At 47.9% G+C, this 20,362-nt stretch overlaps 1 protein-coding gene across 3 annotated transcripts in view; it reads left to right on the top strand.

Moving 5' to 3' along the window:
• The window catches only part of DAPK2 (death associated protein kinase 2), a 108,664-nt gene that overhangs the window by 50,412 nt on the left and 37,890 nt on the right, over nucleotides 1-20,362 (top strand). For 2 of the 3 annotated variants that reach the window (XM_087814469.1, XM_016208586.2), the window contains exons 2-3: nucleotides 6,404-6,625; nucleotides 16,292-16,430. In XM_087814469.1, the coding sequence (XP_087670595.1) occupies nucleotides 6,404-6,625; nucleotides 16,292-16,430 (361 nt within the window). Of the gene's footprint in view, nucleotides 1-6,403; nucleotides 6,626-16,291; nucleotides 16,431-20,362 lie in introns of those variants that run through there. The other variant, XM_087814476.1, reaches the window with a different exon arrangement.

Here is a 20,362-nt window from a genome sequence, read left to right on the forward strand (position 1 = left end):
GAAATTATAGTTTGCGTAATGCTTTCATATACCTGTCTCATGTCATTCTCATTACAACCTGGTGCAACTGGGATACTCTCATGTCTGTGTTACTACACAAAAGGGAACTGAGGCTCAGAGTTATGTGATTTGCTAAAAGTAGCAGAGCTGGAAATAGAACTTGGATCTTTTGACTCTAAATTCTGGACTTGGATATAGGAGATCAGAAACAGGTTGTTTACTAAGGCAGTGGAGGGAAGGATCTTGTTTATGGGAACTGGAAGTGGCCTGGTTAGAGGTTGAGGATGTTAGAAAGGGGAGGGAGATGAGGGGCAGGGACAGACACAGAGGCCCCATAGTCAAGCCTGGCCAGGCAGAGGAGTGAGGAGGGGGCTTGGGGACACCATCCCCAGACAGGCTGTTGCTATAGGGTTGGGATGTGGGTCCTCTGGGATCAGGCCAGTCTGGTTCCTGCTGATTATAGATTCAAGCTGCTCCTGCCCATGACTTTGAAACATGTTAGCTATAGGTCTCAACCCCCAGCTGATGAGCTGCACCTGGGATGACCTTGACTGGATGCTCCTAAGCATTATCCCTGCCTGTGGCCCTGAAAACTTGCAGGGTAATTCCAGAGGAATCTGCCCATTGTTCTCCAGGGTGTGAAGGGGAACTCCTGTGACCTCTGGGGGAAGCAGCAGGAGGAACCTGGTCTCCACATCCTCCTGCCTTGGGAGACTTCCCGTTTGATGACATCTCTCCCCTCACATGGCATCTCACCCCTGGGTTTGCATTCTGTGCAGCTCTGCTCATCTCCACCTTGATAAACGGTGACTTTGGAGCAAGTTACTAGTCATGGACACTTTAGAGTTGACCCAGAAAGGGAAGGAGTTAGGCCCACCCTATTCATAGACCTTACAAAACATCTGTAGCAGCCAGCCCCTAGACGTTGCCAGAACACATCTGTTTGTCTGTGGTTTTCTATGGCAGGTGGGGGCCAGTGGGCAGCAGGAGTGATCTGCTCGATGCAGGCCATGGGGGTGCATTTTCAAAACCAATGATAAAATTGTATAAAGGGCAATCTGCTTTTTATTATCACCATGTACTGGCAAATTTAAACAATGTCAGTGACAAAAATGCTCCTCCCTTCTGGGGTGGACCCCTTTCCTCATTGCTTGATACACCACCACTGGTTAGTTACTTCAAGATATCCCTGGAGCTGGAGTCAGTAGGCATGGTTTAGGTCCTAGCCCTGCTATCAGGGCCTGCTACCTGGCCCAACTAACAAGTCAGCTCACCTCCCTGAACCTCAGTTTTCTGATCTATAAAATGGAACTACCTGTAAATATTAATAGAATAAATATACAAATAGTGTGTAAAAAGAAAAGCTAGGTGTAAATGTTGTAATGTCCATATTGCTATCCAAAATCCAAATGGAGTGAGATTTGGGCTATGTCTGGGTTATTCTCCTTTGGCAGGGAAGAATTTTGGGGCACATGAACCAGGTTCTTCCATGAAACTTAGGAGCGGCTGCTGGAGACACCAACACCATTTTTGGTGCTGAGGAGCTGTTCTAAGTTTACTCCTCATCATCTGGTCTCACGGCAGACAATAGGAGACGCTTTGGGGTGCCACGCTGGGCCCTGCCGAATTCTGGAATGAGGCCCGTCTGTCTCATTCTCTATGCAGCCTGCTGTGTCCTCCCAGGGTGCTAAGTGAGTGAGGAGCTGAGCCCTTCGAGGGGCAAGAGAGGTGTGTTCCAGACATAATTGCAGGAGAGCCTGCTGGCAGAAGCAGGGAAGACAGTTTCTGTGACTTGCAGATTTACTGCCCTCCTACGTGACTTTTGCAAGACAGCCTCAGGCGCAGAGTTCCACCCACCCACGCCTCCTGCCTTTGTGCAGCGCTGGATGTCAAATCCTTTCTCAGGCATTATCTCATGATTTCCCCGCCAACCCTGGGAGGTCCTCAGACCAGGTTTTCTCACCCCCATCTGACAAGGGAGGAAACGAAGGCCATGGGAGTTGAAAAGTCTGCCCAAGGGTCATAGCCAGTTAGTGGTAGGGCTTTGATGCAGACACTAGCCCAGAGGTAGGAACTTGGAGAGTGAAGGGAAAGCCCTCATTTCTGTTCAGAGTTGTCTCAGGCTCTTTGGCACTTTCTAAAAGGAAGCTTTCTGAGGTGAGACCTCAGATGGCAGGTGGAGAAACACAACCCGAGAAGGCAGTTCCTTGTCCAAGCCCACAAAGCTTTAATGACAGGTCAGGGCCAGGAATCTGGCCTCCTGACTACCAGCCTTTGCAGCGTTAGACCGTGAGTTAGGTATTGACTGTTGCAATTGGAAGGGTGGGGGTGGGGGTGGATATGCATGTTTTGCAAATGTGTATCAATGTTTCAGCATTCCCATAATTCTTGAATTAGTGTTGGCAATAGTCTCCATTAACAATTGAATGGCTCCCCTCTGTTGCTTCTCTGGATGATGCCCTGGGTGGCTCTGTCCTAAACTTAGAGGAGCCCTCACTGCTTAGCTGGATGACCTCTGCACCATGGGGCCTGAACTCCTGGCTTGGAGCCTTTCTGATGGGCAGGCAAGGGCCTATCACTGTCACTGTTTTCACCTGCCTGTGAGTCTGCTGGTGCTGTCTGACAGGCATAATAGAGCAACTTCAGGTCTGGCCTTTGTGTGTCTGCTCTGGGTACAGTGACCAGGGCATGCCCGAATGCAAACTTCCACTCCTGTTGTCCCCCAAAGCCCAGGGTAATTCTCTGTCTTGATTTGCAAGTAAATATTGGGGCAGTTGTGTTGAAGACCCCTCAGGCAAATACTGTGCTGGTGGGAAAGACAACATTCCCCTCCAGCTTCCCTTTCTCCCTCCCTCCCTTGTCAGATCCAAGAACTCAGGGAGAGGGTAACGACAAAAACAAGGAATAAGAGGAACAGCTGTGCACTGTCTTCTTAGTGGAGATAAGCAGAGACCTGTTGTAAGTCAGTGTTTCTTGGCCCTGGCTGCACATCAGAGTCACAGGGCAGCTTTTAAGTACAGTAAATCCTCACTTAATGTCATCGACAGATTCTACAACTTTAAGCAAAACAACATATAAAGAAACTAATTTTACCATAGGCTGATTGACATAAACAAAAGTTAAATTTCAATAGCATCTCATCATTTGTTATAATGAAACATTATTTAGGGACCGGCTGCACCTCGATTCCCAGGCTGCAGCCCACACCTAGGAGGTCAGAATCTCTGGAGATGGGACCCAGGCACCAGTAGTTTTTAATTCGTCACATGGTTCCAAAGTGCTGCCAAAGTTGAGAACCATTGCTCTCAGGAGTAAAAGAATTGGCTAATTGCTTAGAACAGAGAGATATTCCCACAGCTGGCTGTGCACTGGAATCACCGGGGGGGGGGGGGGGGGGGGCTTTTAAAATCACACTGATTCCCTGGCCACACATTGCAGACCATTTAAATCAGTGACTTCTGTGTCTAATGCCTCTTGCTCAGCCTTCACGTGAGCCACAAACTAGTAGTTTTAATAGCTACCATTTATTAGTCCCGACTATAGGCCAGCATTACAGATATTTCCAGGCTTCACAATTCCCATTTTACAGATGAGAAAACTGATACTCAGAGCAGGTAGCCTCTTGCCCCAGGTGGCAGTATAAGTTCCTGAACCAGACCTGTTTGACTTTGAAGTCTGTTCTCACTGCCAAAAGTCTCATGGCCTGGGGGTTGGCCCTAGTGGGGCATATTCTCTATTCTTTCCAGTAACAGCCCAAGGAGAAAGGAAAACCCGCAAGCGGCCTCGACTCTTCTGAGGCTCCCCAGGGCAGGTTGAGTGGAGGACCCCACCCCCATGAAGAGAGGGGAGATGAGAGCTATTGCCTGGTATTCGACTCCACATTGGTCACCCACTCTCAAAATACCTCCTTTTGGTGAGAGGAAGATGCCTGCACATTAGGCCTGACTCCCAGTCACCTCTTATTGCCACAGCTGCTTTCACAAAGAGAAAACTCAACCGGGAAAAGCAAACACTCATTTGCTTTTTGAGAGTTGGAGGAATTTTTCAGGCATGCGATTTAGAAAAATGCCATTGTTTCCCTCATAAAAATAGAGGAAGCTATGTCAGGGTCACCTGAAATATTTATTTCTGCTTTATAAAAACCCTGTGCCTCCACCTCTGTGCTCTGTAAGCTTATACAAATTGCTTAAAATCCTTAAGCTTTGGTTTCTCATCAGTCAGCTGGGAAGAGGGAGCTCTGTCTGCTGTCAGGACTGCTGATGCCAGGCCCCTTGAGGTATCAGAGAGAGGAGAGGAGCGTGGCCATCCTGACACTGAGACTCACAGCCGCCTGGATTGGAAGCTTCGTCAAGTGTTTGCTGGCACCCACTAAAGGACCCGATGTCCCCAAGGCCCAAAGTGGTTCCAAGTCGCCAGCTGTGTTAGAGATCTTGCTGAATGTGTTCACTCCGGCTTTGGAAGGACTGGCTTCACTCCATCTGCGTCAGCGGGGTGTATGGACGGCCGAGAGGCAATATTGGGGCATAAATAGCTGAAACTTCAATGTTAGTGGACAGTGTAATATCAGTTTGGCTTCACTAAGTCTTCCCTGCCCACGCGGGCTCCCAGAGCCCTCTCCCTCCCCAGAACTCCTTCTGTACCTGTTGTCTGGGCCTTTGGTCCCTGCCCTTTACTGCCCGGCACTGAGCCTGGTACAGAGCAGATGCTCAGCCAGCATTGAGAAATGAGGATGTGTGTCTGGTGACATCTCTAAGGTGGTTGCCACAGCATGTTGGCTTATTTATTCCTTGCTTGTGCTACTTGACTCTCTCTTTTTTTTTTTTTTTTTTTTGTCACTTAGGCTTATTTTGAAGGTTGTTCACTGAGTATTATTCTAGTAATGGAATGGTTCAGATGCGATGCTATTTTCTGAGGTTGAGGCAGATCTCCAGAGCATTTCATTGTGTAGCTCTTACCCCAGAGCCACTAAGAGAGTACATCCTAAGTGTGGAGTCCGGTGGCTCCTTATTAAGCCATTAAACTTAACCTACGATTTGCTGAGTTCTGTCTCAAGCAGTGAGCATTGAGGGTGGAAAGAAAACATGGGGCAATTGTGGAAAATGGTGGAAGGGGAGTGGGAGGACCCAGAGGAGGGTGGCCACCGGGCAGTCTACAGGGACTTAGAGCTGCCCCCACTGGTTGCCTGGACTGAGATAGTGAAGCAGAGGCCACTGCCCTTCCCTGTGGGCTGGGAGCTCTCAGGGAAGCTGGCTCAGGGGTACCTGCCGCTCTGGCACGGACATCACTTTTTGGCTGCTGTCTTGGTCCACAGAGTGAAGGACTCCCAGGCCCAGCCCTGACTCCTGTATCGTAGAGGCTTTGTAGACAGTGGGCTAGGTGCCCATCCCTGGGGTCTGGCTTTGCCATTAACTCTGTGATGACCTCAGGAGAGCAACTTGACTTCTGTGCCTCAGTTTCCAAACATTCTACAATTCTGTGGTCCCGTCACCCCTCTCACTGTGACAAACTCCCACTATAGTTACTGACAGTGTTGGGCACCTCCACCCCACTGGGATCCCCACCAACCCAACCCAGAGCCTCTGGCTTGTCTTACATAAGTGCATCGTCCTCATATTTGTTCGGTTCCCCTATTGTCTAACTCCTTGGCTCATGTCAGGTAATTGAGATTTTATATGTTGGAAGGGGCTTGGGAGCAAAGGGGCCAAAATGAGAATATAGAGCTGTTTGTTACTCACCTCACAATTCCCAGTGGACAAATCTGTACTTGTGTCCAGATGTGGGAGACTCAGCTGGATGATTGTTACCATTAGTATTTTGACCATGCCAGTCTTTTTTTAATTCTCCCCTGAGGATATGTTTTTATTGATTTTAGAGAAGAGAAAGGGAGAGGGAGAGAGAAACATTGGTCAGTTGCCTCCCCTATGCATCCTGGCCAGGGATTGAATCTGAACCTAGGTATGTGCCCTGACTGGAAATCAAACCTAGAAGCTTTTTGGTGCGCCAGACCATGCTCAAACCGACTGAGCCACCTGGCCAGGGCATGCCAGTCTTTTTGTTTATCCTTTGAAATCTTTCTGTTACATAGTATAAGCCTCTGGACATTGTGATTTCATCTGGTGAATATCACACTTGGGTTCTAGATGAAGCTTTGGAATGACAAGGCTGTGTCATTTTGATCAAATCAATAACCTTTCAGGGCCTCAGTGTTCACATCTGTACCCTGGAAACGACAATACTAACATTCCTTCAGGATTCATAGGAACAGAAGGGAAACCCAGTACCTGCCCCATCTCAGCCACTGGTTGATGGCCAGGTGGGGATGCTGGCTGGTGCTAGGATTTGTCCTGTGCTGGCAGAGTGACTCTGATGGCCACCCTAATCGTGTGCGTCTGTGTCTCCACAGCGGCCAGTTTGCCATTGTGAAGAAGTGCCGGGAAAAGAGCAGCGGGCTGGAGTATGCAGCCAAGTTCATCAAGAAGCGGCAGAGCCGGGCCAGCCGGCGGGGCGTGTGCCGGGAGGACATCGAGCGGGAGGTGAGCATCCTGCGGCAGGTGCTGCACCCCAACATCATCACGCTGCACGACGTCTTTGAGAACCGCACCGACGTGGTGCTCATCCTGGAGCTGTGAGTGGGCTGCTGGGACCCATGGTGGGCAGCAGGGGCAGGCGGGGCAGCGGAAGCTCCAGCCCCAGGCCCCAGAGGAGGTGAAGTCAGTGGTGGGTGGCTTCCCTCAGTGACCCCCAGCCTCCTTCTAAACCGGGGCCAAGGCAGGGCCCAAGCTGCAGGGACAGAGGGCAAAGGTCTAGGTCTGGCTTTCATTGGGCCCTGGGGATCAAAGGGAAGAAATGGCTGATGCTGGGTCATTTCCTGGCTGGCAAGCAAGTGGGAGGATGGATGGGGGAGGGGAGAGGGGGGAACAGGGGAGATTGGCAGTCAGGGGTCTGTTCTATGACCAAGGGAAGAATAAACGTCCTTTGGGCTCTGAGAAGCCCTTCTCTAGCCCTTTCCTGGAAAAATCCACTGCAATTGTGCCGTGGCGCATTTATTGTTATAGTAACTGTTATTTAGAGAGCATTTGCCACATGTTTCATGCTTGTCATCTGCTCAGCCTTCACAGGGACTGTGATGAGAGAAGTGTCCTAACACAGAGAGGTTACTTTGCATTAACTGTGCCAAGCACATCTCTTACCTCATTTATTCCTCATACTAATCCTATCACACAGAGACTCTACTTATCCCATTTTTACCAACAAGAACACTGAGACTCCAGGTCACTTACCAGATCTGTTAGCCAGGAAGTGGGGAGGCCAGTGTTACCGGACCGAACCGGGTCCAAACTCTCAAGAGCTACCAGCCAAAAGACAACTCTGAGATGATTTTATGAGAAGGAACTTTATCACGTGAACTTGTAAGCAAGGAACATGCTGGGGATCCCAGAACAGTGTGTTCCTCAAGCAAAGCATCTGATCCGTCTTTACTGGGGGAAATCATGCATAAACATCAAGGTGAGCTCTGTCCTTGTGTGTATAGGTGGGGACATTCCAGGGCACAGGCAGTTAGGAAACATGGCTATGCATACATCGTATGTTCAAAAATGGTGGGAAATCTCTGCCTCTGGTTGGGGATTTTAGTATTATAATGAGACTATAATGAGGAAAGTTTGTGAGGAGGTCACTAGAGGGTCCTTCAAGCTGCTTCAGCTGGTCTTATGGTTTCAGCTGGTTCACCCCCTGGTCCTGTAAAACGTCCTGGGCTTGTTCCTGAAAAACAGTCCTGGCGATCATAATGTCGGGGATTACAGTTGTTATGGAAGGAATTTTAGCTGATTACGTCTTGGTCTTTCTGTGAAACGTAGCAGATGACAAGATATGCATCACACTAACCATATAAACTTTAGGGTGATCTAAGTGGGGTTACAGGGCAATCAAGGCAAAGTTATAAACTCTAAACAAAAAGTTAATTTATGCTAGGTTACCTGCTAGGCTACATAGATAGGTTAGGTTACACCAGGACCTGAGTCCACACTGCTTGTTTAGACAGCTGTGAGCATGAGGTAGGATGGTCTTACGCTGGCCCATCATGGTGGAATTTGGATAGGTGACAGCAAGTTCTCAGGGATTGTCCCTCCTGGAGGTGTCTCATGGAATGGGGATGTGGGGCTCTGGCAGACAAGAGAGCTGAGTTAGGCTGTGGCACCAGTCACAGTAGTTGTGCCCAGTCAAGCAGCAAGATACCGTGTTGAGAATGTTCTGAGCCTCGTAGGCATGTATGCATCTGCCAGTTAGCAGAGGAATGGTGACATTTGTCTCAGCAGTCCTTGACTTTGTGACCTTGGGCAAGTCACCTCTTTCTGCATGAGCTTCAGATCTCACCTGTAAACCAGGCAGCCATCCTTAACATGCCAGTGGGGTGGACCACCTGGCACTTGAGATCATTCTATTTTGAGAACTATGCTCTGGTGTAGCCAGGACATAGATTTATGTGGCAGATGGGCATTTGCATGCTCTTGCATTTGATTCTTAAATTATTATCTCAGTTTTTAAATGCATAGTGTTGCTGTGTTCTCCCCTTCTCTAATTTCCAGTGTCCTCTGTATTTCTCCCATGGACCTCTCAGACAGTTGGACTTGTTGGTGTATGTACCTGCCTGGCCCACATAAGCTTGGTGGGTTCCCACAGTGTGGCAAGTCATGTGGACAGCCCAAGGTGTGACATGCCCTAAGGCTAAGGGTCAGCAGTTGGCACATTGATTGCCAGCAGAGTGACAAGCACACCTTCACTGGGAAAGCCAGGCCACTACTTTAAAAAGTCTATTATCAAAAAACTTTACAGCAACTGAGAAGAAATTACATTCATAATCCTACCACCCAGACACAGCTATTTATGCTTTTTTTTGTGGTTCCTCTGAGTCTTTATCCGTTTGTATACAATCATTGTACTTGTAGAATTTCCTGCTCTACTTTCCCCCCATTTAACGTACTTCCATAAATAGCTTTTTTTTCTTTTAACTGACTGTATCATGTTTCATTAAATTACATGCCTCTCTTTCCCTCTTGTTGGCTGTTTAGTTTTTATCTTTCAACTTTTAATCATCACAAATTTTATTGCCATAAAACAACTTTCCACCCATAATTTTCCTCCTTTCTTTTGAATTAATTCTTTCAGATAAATCCTCAGGACCAGGATGACTAGGCTGACACTTTTAGGGCTCCCGATACCCTCCCTTGCATAGGATGGTGTTGGTTACCCAGTACCACCTGCAACACAGCAGCATTCCTATTTGCCTGCAGTCTTGCTAGCTCTGGGTCACTTGTTTTAAAACAGGGTTCATTATTTATGGACCTGTATAGTTATAAAATGATACTTTGTTGTCATTTTAATAGGTGCTTCTATAATTGCTGGAGAAATTGTCTGTTTCTTCCTGTTTGTAGAACCCCAGGTTTGGGATCTGGAACAATCTTGAGATGTTCCTGTTTCTCCCAATAGGACTCATGGTCAGCCAACAGTTACGTGCCCTCTTCTTGTGAGCTGTCACTGTTCAGAATGTCAGTTGTCACAATGGTGCTCCTGTGACTTGCTTGAGTTGCTATGTTCGTTGAATTCTGTCTGTTCCTAGTTTCTCTGTCTCCTCCTTTACATTCCAGCTGTTTCACTGCTCTCAGGGTGTCTGTGCATGGAGTGCTGGGATTGCTGACTGCCTAAACCATGCATGACCAGGGAATGAGAGGGAGGACCTCCTGGGAGAGAAGGGCTTTCCATGGGCTTTTGTGTTTGAACTTGGTGACTCCTGTTAGGCTGATCAGGAGCCTTTGGCCTCCTAGTTAGTCCTCACTGTGCCCTAATAGGTTAGTGGGTTTGCCCAATAATTAAATGTGGGTATTAGTGCCCACCTGCTCAGCTGCAATTTGCAGGGTTTGTGGATGGGACTATGCTGATACCACTGCCCCTCTCAGCTCCTGTCTTCTGCTGTGGGCTTCCTTCTGATTTCTGCTAAAGGACATGCCCAGTCCTGATTTAAGTCCCTTTCAGCTGTTAATACCTCACACATGACCACCTTAGAGGCAGCTGCCTCTGGTCAGGGCTGTTGAAGGCCAGACTGGGAAGGATTTAGTTGTCCATATAAATTGATTTCTGTATGATGTAAAGAATATTTTCAAAAGCTCAAGAAATTAACTCATGTCACATGTGAAGCTTGCTCTGAAAAACATGTCTGCCCTGGGAGGACTGGGCGGGTCTCCCATCCCAGGGCCCTGGCCGCCCTGGGGCCTCCTTGACTCTAAGCGAGTGGAAAGCGGGACCCTGGCAGCTGCATACTGGAGAACGGCCTGGCAGAGGGCTCCAAGGCGAGGCAGTGCTTCCCGGTTCCCCAAATCGAGTCCAGCTTCTTCGGCCCCGACGGATGGGTCAGCATTCTTCAAATCACTGACTACAGGTCGTTTGAAAACACATTCCCAAGAGTTCTGAAAAGTGTTTCTAGCAGGGAGACCAACCTGCAGGGAGGAAGGAGGCAAAGGTCAGATTAGCAGGAATGGGACTGGTCCTGGGGACTCTGGAGGGAGAGCAGAGGAGGCCCAGGCTGTTAGGTTTTGCTTTTCATCTTTAAACTAAACAGACTTGGGATATAAGAGGAGAGAAGCTTGGAAGGGAGGTGGGGAATGGCTCCAGGGAGGAGGTCTTGGGGCTGAGAAGCCGTGGGGAGAAACTATGTTAGGGGAAAAATGAACAGAACCTTGAGAAGAGTTACCCAAGCATTGACATGAATGTTCCCAGCCTGGGCGTCCAGGATGCTGCAGGCTCATCAACCTCCCACCTTTCTGAGTCTATGAGGGAGAGTCTAAGGGACACTGTGGCTATTCCCTTCGTTAGTCAAAAGAGATATGTTCTCACCCGGTCTCCTGTCCCCCAGAGTCATCACATCACCTTCACATCAGGGGCTTTGGGTGACAGGACCGTCCACATCACCATGATATTCTTTTACATTTATGCAGTATTCCATCTAAGGTAGAAATGGTAAGCTGTGGCCAAGCTCACAGCCTCACAGGACCCAGCAGGGCCTGGGAGTATTAAAAAGCAAGGGCTGCTGGGTCCTCTGTGTTTGAGAGGGGGCATTATGGATTTGAAAATTTGCCAAGGGCTCTATACAGGTCTCTTGCAAACGCCAAGGCTTCACTTCTCTATGATCTAGACTATTCTGTGTCATGTTTATATTTAAAATTTTTTTCTTTGTTCTTTTATTCATCTACCTTGAATGTCTCTCTTGCACAGGGTGCTGTGGAAGGAAAGAAAATCTAGCTGGGGAGACAGAGATAATGATACCCAGGGTGATGAGGGCATGGCTGCTGCTGAGCAGGGAGGTCAGAGGATGTGCCCAGTGCTTGGGGTGGCTTTGAGTTTTCCTTTTCACATCAGCAGCTCTAGCTTTATAACATGGTGGACTGGAGCTGAGAAGATCTGTCTAAATCGTGGTTGTGCCACTTATTAGCTGTGAGACCTTGGGCTAGTCACTTTCTCTTTGGAGGGATTCAGTTTTCTGACAAGTTCTATCTACCCCTCAGGGTGGATGTGAGTCTCAAATGAAAGAACGCTTGAGGAAGTACGTGGCAAACTCTAAATAAACTCTAAACCAAGCCATCCACCATGGTAACCCCTGGCAATGATGTAGTGCATGGTATTTACTCAAGGACTTCATTGAGGACCTCATAGCACTTGTCCAATTTTGCAAAATTCTCCCCACTACCCCCTTCCAAAGGGGGCCATTGGACTTTTTTTTCTTTTTTCTTCTTATTCCCATTTTACAAGAAGAAAAGCTAGGCTCTGGGACTCTCATATTCCCCTCGTCAGGGTGCAGGTCGAGCCTATATTGGGGAAGGATTGGAGCCACAGTCCTGGCCCTTTGAACCTGAGCCTGAAGAACATACTCAGGGTTACTCCTTCAGCAACTTTGAGGTTGCTTCAGTTCCAGCACCTGCCCCGGGTAGGGGTGGGGCAGAGGATGACCTCACCCTGGAGACACATGGGGAAATAGTGCACCAGTGTCATCCCACACTCTTCAGCAACTGTGAGGGTGCTCTGGTTCCAGCACCTGCCCCAGGTAGGGGTGGGGCAGAGGATGACCTCACCCGCAAGACACATGGGGAAATAGTGCACCAGCCTCTTTCCACACACCCAGAAAGCCACTTTGGGCCCCATCCAGCTCACTCTGAGTAGAGGTACTGCAGCTCTTGCAGACAATACGCTTGCACGTGCCATCTTATTGCACCTCTCTTCACCCTTTCACCTTCCCCCTTCTCTCTTTTTTGTCCCCTCCCTCTTTCTCTAAGTATTTACTCACCATCTATTATGTGGTAGACACTAGACATACCTAATTCGTGGCTCCTGCCCTGAGAAGCTCACAGCCCAGCAGGCACATTTACTTCTGACATTTGTCCATCTACTTAAGGGAGATAATTTTAGCTCCATTTGACAGATGAGAAAAGACTGAGGTGGAGAGTGACTTGCTAGTAAGTGGCAGAAGCAGCATTCCAGCAGGCCCACACCTCGCTTCCAAAGCTGGCCGGGGCACAGGGACTTAATGCCACATACATGCCCCATGCTTGTCCCCATCTCTGGGCCTTTGCTTGTCCTGTCTCCTTGCCTGTCACACCTGTTGTCATTCTCTGCTTCCTCTAGCCAAGTCTCACTGCATTCCACTAGCACCTTCTCCCTCCACTTGAGCTGGTGCTAACCACATGTAACACAAATAATAACATCATAACAGAAGTCCCCATGGATGGAGTGCTGTAGTGTGCCAGTTGCTGTGCCAAGATACCTGCTTGGTGCACTGGCTAATTTGCTGGTCAGAACAAGCCCAGCATGTAGACATTCTTGTTACCCCCAATTCCTGAAAGACATTGCTGAGAGTTAGGGCAACTAGTCCCAGTTGCACGCTAGTACATGGAGACAACATTAGAACATGGCCAGGGTTTGGACATGGTCCTGACGATCAATTCCCTTGCTGGGACACCTTGCATGGCCAGTTCCCCTCCTGTGGACCTCAGTTTCCTCATCTGTTATGGAAGAACTTCCATGTGGCGATAGTCATTATGTGGGAGGTGGGCCGAGAGAGAATGTGGAGACTCTTCCTCTGGAAGTTTGTTACTTGCTTCTGTTTTAGAGAATTTCAGACATATATACAAAAGTAGAGAGAGGAAGGAACCCTCAGATGCCCATCACCCAGCTATGAGTTGGCAAGATTTTGCCAATCTTGTTTTATATAAAACTCCTATTCCCCCTATTCCAACTGTTTATTTTAGTATTTTAATATTATTAAATTAAAAATATTAAATTTAAAACCTTTTAAAGCAAATCTCAGCCATTGTGTTATTTTACATGTAAATACTTTAGTATGTATCTCTAACTGATGACGGTTTTGAATTAATATTTTGTTAATCCTCACCTGAGGATATTTTTTCCATTGATTTTTAGAGAGAGTGGAAAGGAAAAAGGGAGAGAAGGAGAAAGACAGAGAGAGAGAGACACTAGTTGGTTGCCTACTGCATATGCTCTGACGGCCAGGAATTGAACCTGCAACCCAGGTACATGCCTTTGACCAGGAAGTGAGCCCACAACCCTTTGGTGTGCGGGCTGACACTCTAACCCCTGAGACACACTGGCCAGGGCTGATGACAGTTTTTTAAAATGTGTTTATTACACCCAACAGAATTATCCAGTTAGGCTCAGGACCACCAAGGCTGTCTATGCTCCAGTAAATCTATGCTCCAGTAAATAGTGATACTCCCCGAGAGACCCAAAGATATCATTTTACAGTTGTTTTACTTGAATTCACATCTGAATGAGGTCCCCATACTGCATTTGGTTCTTTTGCCTCTTATTTCTGTTTTATTTCATAGCATTTCTCCTTCCCTTTTTTTTGATTCCAGTGATTTGTTGGAAAAACTAGGTCATTTGTCCCGTTGATTGTCTCACAGTCTGGGTCTGGCTTGGTCCTTCCTCGTGGCATGAACTTGTCCCTCTATCTCTAGTATTTCCTATAAACTAGAAGTTAGATCTAAACTAGATACCCTTCCTATTGACATTGTTCACTAGAAATATAATACAAACCGCACGTGCACTTTTAGGTTTTCTGGTAGCCACATGAAGGAGAAGTAAAAAGAAGTAGGTGAATTAATTTTAATAATATTTTAGCCCTACCGGCGTGGCTCAGCGGTTGAGCATTGACCTAAGATCCAGGAGATCACGGTTCAGTTCTCTGTCAGGGCACATGCCCGGGTTGCGGACTTGATCCCCAGTCGGGCACATGCAGGAGGCAGCCGATCAATGAATCTCTCTCATTGATGTTTTTCTCTCTCCCTCTCCCTTCTTCTCTCTGAAATCAATAAAAAATAAAATAAAATATTTTATTTAACCCAATATATACAAAATATTATCTTAACATGTAATCAATGTAAACATCATTAATGAGATATTGTACGTTCTTTTTTTTCCCTACTGCATCTTCAAACCCAATGGATAAGTACTTTATGCTTATAGCATGTCTCAATTCATTACAGTGCATTAGAGTGAAATGCGATCCTACCAAAGCAATCAAGTTGTGTTTAGAGAAAAATATTTTACATCATTTCGGTTTGTTAATTAAAATGAACTCAAATAAAATGTAAAATTCAGTTCCTCAGTTGCACTAGCCACATTTCAAATGCTCAGTAGCCACATGTGACTAGTGGCTGCTGCATTGGACAGCATATGTAGAGAGGGTATTTCCATCACTGCAGGAAGTTCTGGTGGGCAGCACCGAACAAGAGGCGTAAGCAGATTTAGGTTCAATTTTTTTAAGCTGCAATACTTCATAGGTGTTGCTGTATACTTCCTATTGTACCACATCAAGTTTTGTTATTCTATTTTCATGGTGCTAAGAATGATTAGTAAGTCCAGGTGTGCTTTCAGACATTTTTAAAGAAAGGAGAAACGAAGATTTTGATGTTCTTTACTTAGAACAGATTCACTGGCAGGGAGTGATTCCGGACACTGGGATAAAAACCATTTTGGCTGTACAAGAATCATCCGAGGACACTCAGTATGACATAGTGGCGGAGAGTTCTTCTGCCTGGGTTTGAACCACTTACTAGCTGTGTGATCTGAGGCAAATCACTTAACCTCTTGGAACCTCTGTTTCTTCAACTGTGAAATAAAAAATAATAGTACTTAACTCCTAGGATATTGTGATGATTAAATGAGATGATATACATACAGTATACATTATGCACAGGGTAAATATTCAATGAATGTTAATTACTATTATGTTGTTGTTATTGTCAAAATACAGGTTCTAAAGCCCTGCTGCTGGAGAGTATAATTTGGTAGGGTCTGTGGTGGAACCTGGGAATCTGCATTTTAAATAAGACCTCTAGGTTATCCTGAGTTCCTGGACTGCCTGTCCCAGGTCCCTTCCTGAAATCTTTTCCTGGGTAACCCCTGGCTCTGTCCCAGCCCCAGAGAAGCACATGCTGGCTGGATACCTTAGCCTCTGTCGGAGGACAACCAAGCCCAGAAGGGGTATCAGATTCAGCAAATAAAAACCTCCTGTTTTACCTGGCCATCCTGAATCCCTAATTCAGATAAAACTGTAAACTGGTATTTACAGGGGAGATTCTTTTTGCCCTGTGGGTCTCCATTCCCATCACAGCAACTGTAAGGTGCAGGAGTGTGAAGTGTGAGGACAAAAGTAGTATTTTGTAGTTTTTAGAGATGAATATAATTAATGAGTCTTTATGTTTAAATTAGGGACCTTTGAAAAGGCCATGTTTTATAAAATCAAAGAAAGGGGCTTAAGAGCCATCTTGTTCAATCTGTTCATTATGCTGGTGAGGAAACTGAGGCCTGCCTGGAGTGGGGAGGTGAGTTGTCCAAGGTCAGTGGCAGGGCTGGTTTGGAACCTAGGTCTCCAGTTTCTGGCCCATTTGTTACTGTTTTTCATCCCACAGCACTTGTTTCTGTCCTCTGCCACCTCAGTCACATGTGAGGGAGAGGTGACACCCAGGGTAACCAGGGACCTGGGTCTAGAGCCTTAGCAGAGGCATTTCTGGTGACACCCTCAGGATGGTTCCCGCCCTTGTGATCCAAAGGGAAGAACACAACACAAAGAAGGAAAGTCAGCCCCTGGCTGGTGGGCAAAGCCCCAGAGGTGGGAAAGGGGATTCTGCCACACAGGGAGTTCAGGGGTCAGGTTCAGAAACTGAGCCATCGGCCTGGCCTCATAGCACAGGGCTGACTGGGCCCTCCCACTGGTTTTTTGCAGAGTGTCCGGAGGAGAGCTCTTTGACTTTCTGGCCCAGAAGGAGTCACTGAGTGAGGAGGAGGCCACCAGCTTCATTAAGCAGATCCTGGACGGAGTGAACTACCTTCATGCAAAGAAAATTGCTCACTTTGATCTCAAGGTCAGTGAGGGGATGGTGAGGGAAAAGAATTGATTTAGGAAGAATGGGTCCGATCTCTTTGATGGCATTGCCAAGAGAGGTCAGTGCCCACGTGGCCCTCCTCCCTCATCATAGAGTTGAAAACTGAGTTCCTGAGAAAGAAAGTGTCTACCTCCCCAGTTTCACTTAACATATTAAAATTTCTTCACATAGCTAGACTGCAAGATTAGCTTCTTAATCAGACCACAAACACCTTATCTCTCTCAGGAGTGAGTGGGGTGTCATTTTTAAATAAGTAGACCAATGACCGGAAACTTGAAACCAAACACATGTAGCAAGATTGAACTTACTAAGCAAGAGCTAACTCCTGAGGAGGCAGAACTAGAAGCCTTCAGAGGGGACTGCTGAGGTTGGCTGGCGCTGCAGACCCAGCACAGCACAGCCTCCAGCATCCCTTGACCAGAGGTTGTAAATCTTGGAGCCCAGGACCACTGGCCTCCTTCCCCCACCCCGCCCCATACTGTGGCCATCCAACTGCTTCTAGGGGCCACTGATCATTTGTGGTAACTTCTTCAAGGTCAAGAAAGTTCACTGTGACCACATAGGACTTCATAAAGCAAGAGTGTGGTCAGAGTAGAATGATCAGTTCCCATAGTAACTGAGCTCCTGGGGTCACTGAGGAGGGTGTGGCCTGGGCAGACCTTTGGATCTCAGTGTGGTTATACACCAAGCAGGAAACACTACCTGGATTACAGAGAGCACAAAGCTCTCTAGACCACGATCAGAGGGATCCGTTTACTGAGGAGGAGACCCACTCATTTTTCTATCCAGAAATTCTTGTCACATTTTAAGCACTGTCTGGGTACCTGGGGTATTGTACAGATACAGAATCAACTGAGGCCCCAACTAGGTTTAGTTCCTCTTTCAAGGAACTTAGTACAGGAGACAGAAAAGAAAGACCAACAACTCTAAGTGCTGTGATAGAGGGAAGTGCAGGGGGGCTGGGGAGCCTCAAGGAGGGGACATCTAAGTCAGACTAGGGTATTTGGGAGGGCTTCCTGGAGAAGGTGGTCTTTGAGTTGAGTTTTGAAGGACGGGCAGGCATTATCATAGGGGAAGGGCCTCCTTAGGAAGAGAGGCCAGCAGTGTACATGGTCCCCAAATAGCACAATGCATTCAGGGAAGTACAAGCAAAGGGTGAATGTGTTGAATGGCCAGAGAAGAAGTCAGGAGAGCAGGAGGCAGACATGAGGGCGTGGGAACTAAGCCAAGGAGGTGGAACCTTACCTTGAGGAGTACAGGGGGCCAGGTGAGCACGGAGGTGAGGTAAGCAGGTGTGTGTTTCAGAAGGATCCCTCTGACCAGGAGAATGGAGGGAATGGTGGCAGCCTGGAGGCTGGGGTCCCAGCAAGGAGGCTAGTGCATTAATCAGGTGAGATGTAGCCAGTATCAAACTAATTCGAGGAGGGGAGAGATTTAAGACCTATTTTAGAGGTTGATCTGAGGATTGATTGGTGCCTAGTTAAATGTGGGAGATGAAGGAGAGAGCAGGGTCCAGGATGACACCCAAGTTCTGGTTTAGGGGACTGGCAGAGGGTATGGCATGCCCATGCTCTCACAGCGACTGCCCCAGAGCGCGGGCTCAGTTCTGGCACATGGATCTTACCCCCGCGCTGGTTCTGCATTGTGAGGTGACCTGTTGGGAGTCCCCTCAACATGGTTCCCCCTCCTTATGCCGATTGTCATCGTCTCTCAATACATTGAATTCCTCCAACAGAAGACGTTTTACAGAGAGCATCACTTAAGTGTCAAGGGGTAAAAGTTGGGGGTCACCAAGGAGGGTGTGGCCCGGGCAGACCTTTGGATTTCAGTGTGGTCGTACACCAAGCAGGAAATGCTCTACCTGGATTATACCTGGGCCTCCTTCCTGGTGATACTATGGACAATTAGCTTGTTTTCATGTCCTTGCTGGCTCCAGGAGACCGACTTCAAAATGGGCTCCTTTGTCTGTTCTCTAGTGGGTCTGGTGGAGGTAGGAAGGAGTTGTGGAGGCCTGCAGGCCCCATGACTACAGTGGGCGCCTGCTGTTTAGTTTGCTTCTGTGGCAGCCCTCAGTGGTGGTAGGGGAGTGCTGGCTGGGAGTTAGCCAGGTTGGGGTTTGAGTCTCTCTGTACTGAATACCAGGATACAACTGAACCTCAGTTTTTCAGCTTCGATGCAAATAATAATACCTGCCTGGCAGAGCTGTTGTAAGGGTTAGAGAGAAGTAGCGTGAAGTGCTGAATACCAAATACCATCTCTGTAATAGTAGCTGGTGGTGGTATTTTCCTGCCCAGAACAGAGGAAAAGAGAACACAACTCTTGTTACAGTGTTTTGGGCCCCAATAGTCTAGGAAAACAAAGCCTGCTAGTGCTGTTCAGAATCGTCCAGTAGAGAGCTGAGATTGGCTGCTAGGTGGGGCTGCTGGTGGAGGATCTTGTCTGGCTCCTGGGCTCAGTCTGGGCATTTTCCATAATATGGAGAGTCTGGGTTTCTCCTGGATGCATGTAAGGTGCGGATGCTGCTAAGGCCCACCCCAGCCTTGTATCCTTAGAGTTGTGTGGACTCTGGGCCTTCTGACTCCCCGACCAGTGGGTCCCTTGGCCTGGACCCAGCTAGGCAATTTCAGGAAGTGATAAGTAGCTGGAATTCAGCAAGATGACCTCATGATTTCGTAGACACTTCCTGGAGCCACAATATGCGTATGGGTGCCCCTCGCTGAGACTTCCCGCCAGCTGGAGGGAGGAGATTATGGAGAAGATCCAGCGTAGAGGGGGTTTCTTGGTTCCCAGTTGTTTCCTACCATATAAAATTCATTTTATATGGGTACATTTTTAAAAAATATGTCTTTATTGATTTCAGAGAGAGGAAGGGAGAGGGAGAGAGAGAGATGGAAACATCAATGATGAGTCATTGATTGGCTGCCTCCTACACCCCCCAACTGGGGATCAAGCCCACAACCCGGGCATGTGCCCTGACTGGGAATCGAACCACGATCTCCTGGATCACAGGTCGATGCTCAACTACTGGGCCATGTCCGCCGGGCATATATGAGTACATTTTTATTCCTGGTCTTCACTTTCAATGAGGGGCTCTGTTTTCCTCTCCTCTTTTATTCTGTTACTCTTTTACTCTGCCTCATCAAGGAAGCCAGGCTAGCTAGGCTGCCCCATGGGCATGGCCACCACATTGTGTCTGTGTTCCTACCCAGGACCTGTTCTCCACTCCCACTTCCCAGCTTGAGGGACCAGGTGCTGTAGGGAGGCCGGCTCTCTGGGCCGCCTTTGGAATATGAATGACCTCTACTCCTTTGTGTAGCCATTGTGCTGGGAATGCTGAGGCTCTGTCCTTGCTTATGACATGCTCTCAGCTTTGTGGCAGAAAGCAGATGATTGGACAAGTTAATGTTGACCAGCAGTCTTGGTAAACAGATCCTGGCATGCTATTGCCCAGAAACCTGGGATGGATCCTTATCACCCATAGGATAAATGTCCCCATTCTCAGCATGGCTTTCAGGCCTTTCTTAGGCCGCCTTAGCCTTGACCCTGGCCGCATCCACCTTTCCCACTCGAAAACCCGAGCCCCAGGCAACAAGACCACGGACACCGTTCTGGCCTCTCTCCTCCTCTGTCCATGCTGTTCCCACCCAGGAGGCTGCTGCTCTCCCTTTTCTCTGCCTGTGGACTTCCTGCTCATCCTTTGAGGCCCAGCAGAGACACCATTTCCTCTGGGAAGACTTTCCCATCACCGCCACCTCCCAAAGCCTAACTGAGAACTAACCTGCCTCGCTGCTTCCGTTGCCCTTTGTACAGACTATTGCTGAGCACATTTATTGCCGTGAATCACTTTCTGCTGTGTGTGTCTAGTACAGTGACTGACACATGACAAGTTACTCAGTGTTGAGCAAATAAGT

Source organism: Miniopterus natalensis, chromosome 1 (genome assembly GCF_054644295.1).
Source record: "Miniopterus natalensis isolate mMinNat1 chromosome 1, mMinNat1.hap1, whole genome shotgun sequence".
Taxonomy (NCBI): domain Eukaryota; kingdom Metazoa; phylum Chordata; class Mammalia; order Chiroptera; family Miniopteridae; genus Miniopterus; species Miniopterus natalensis.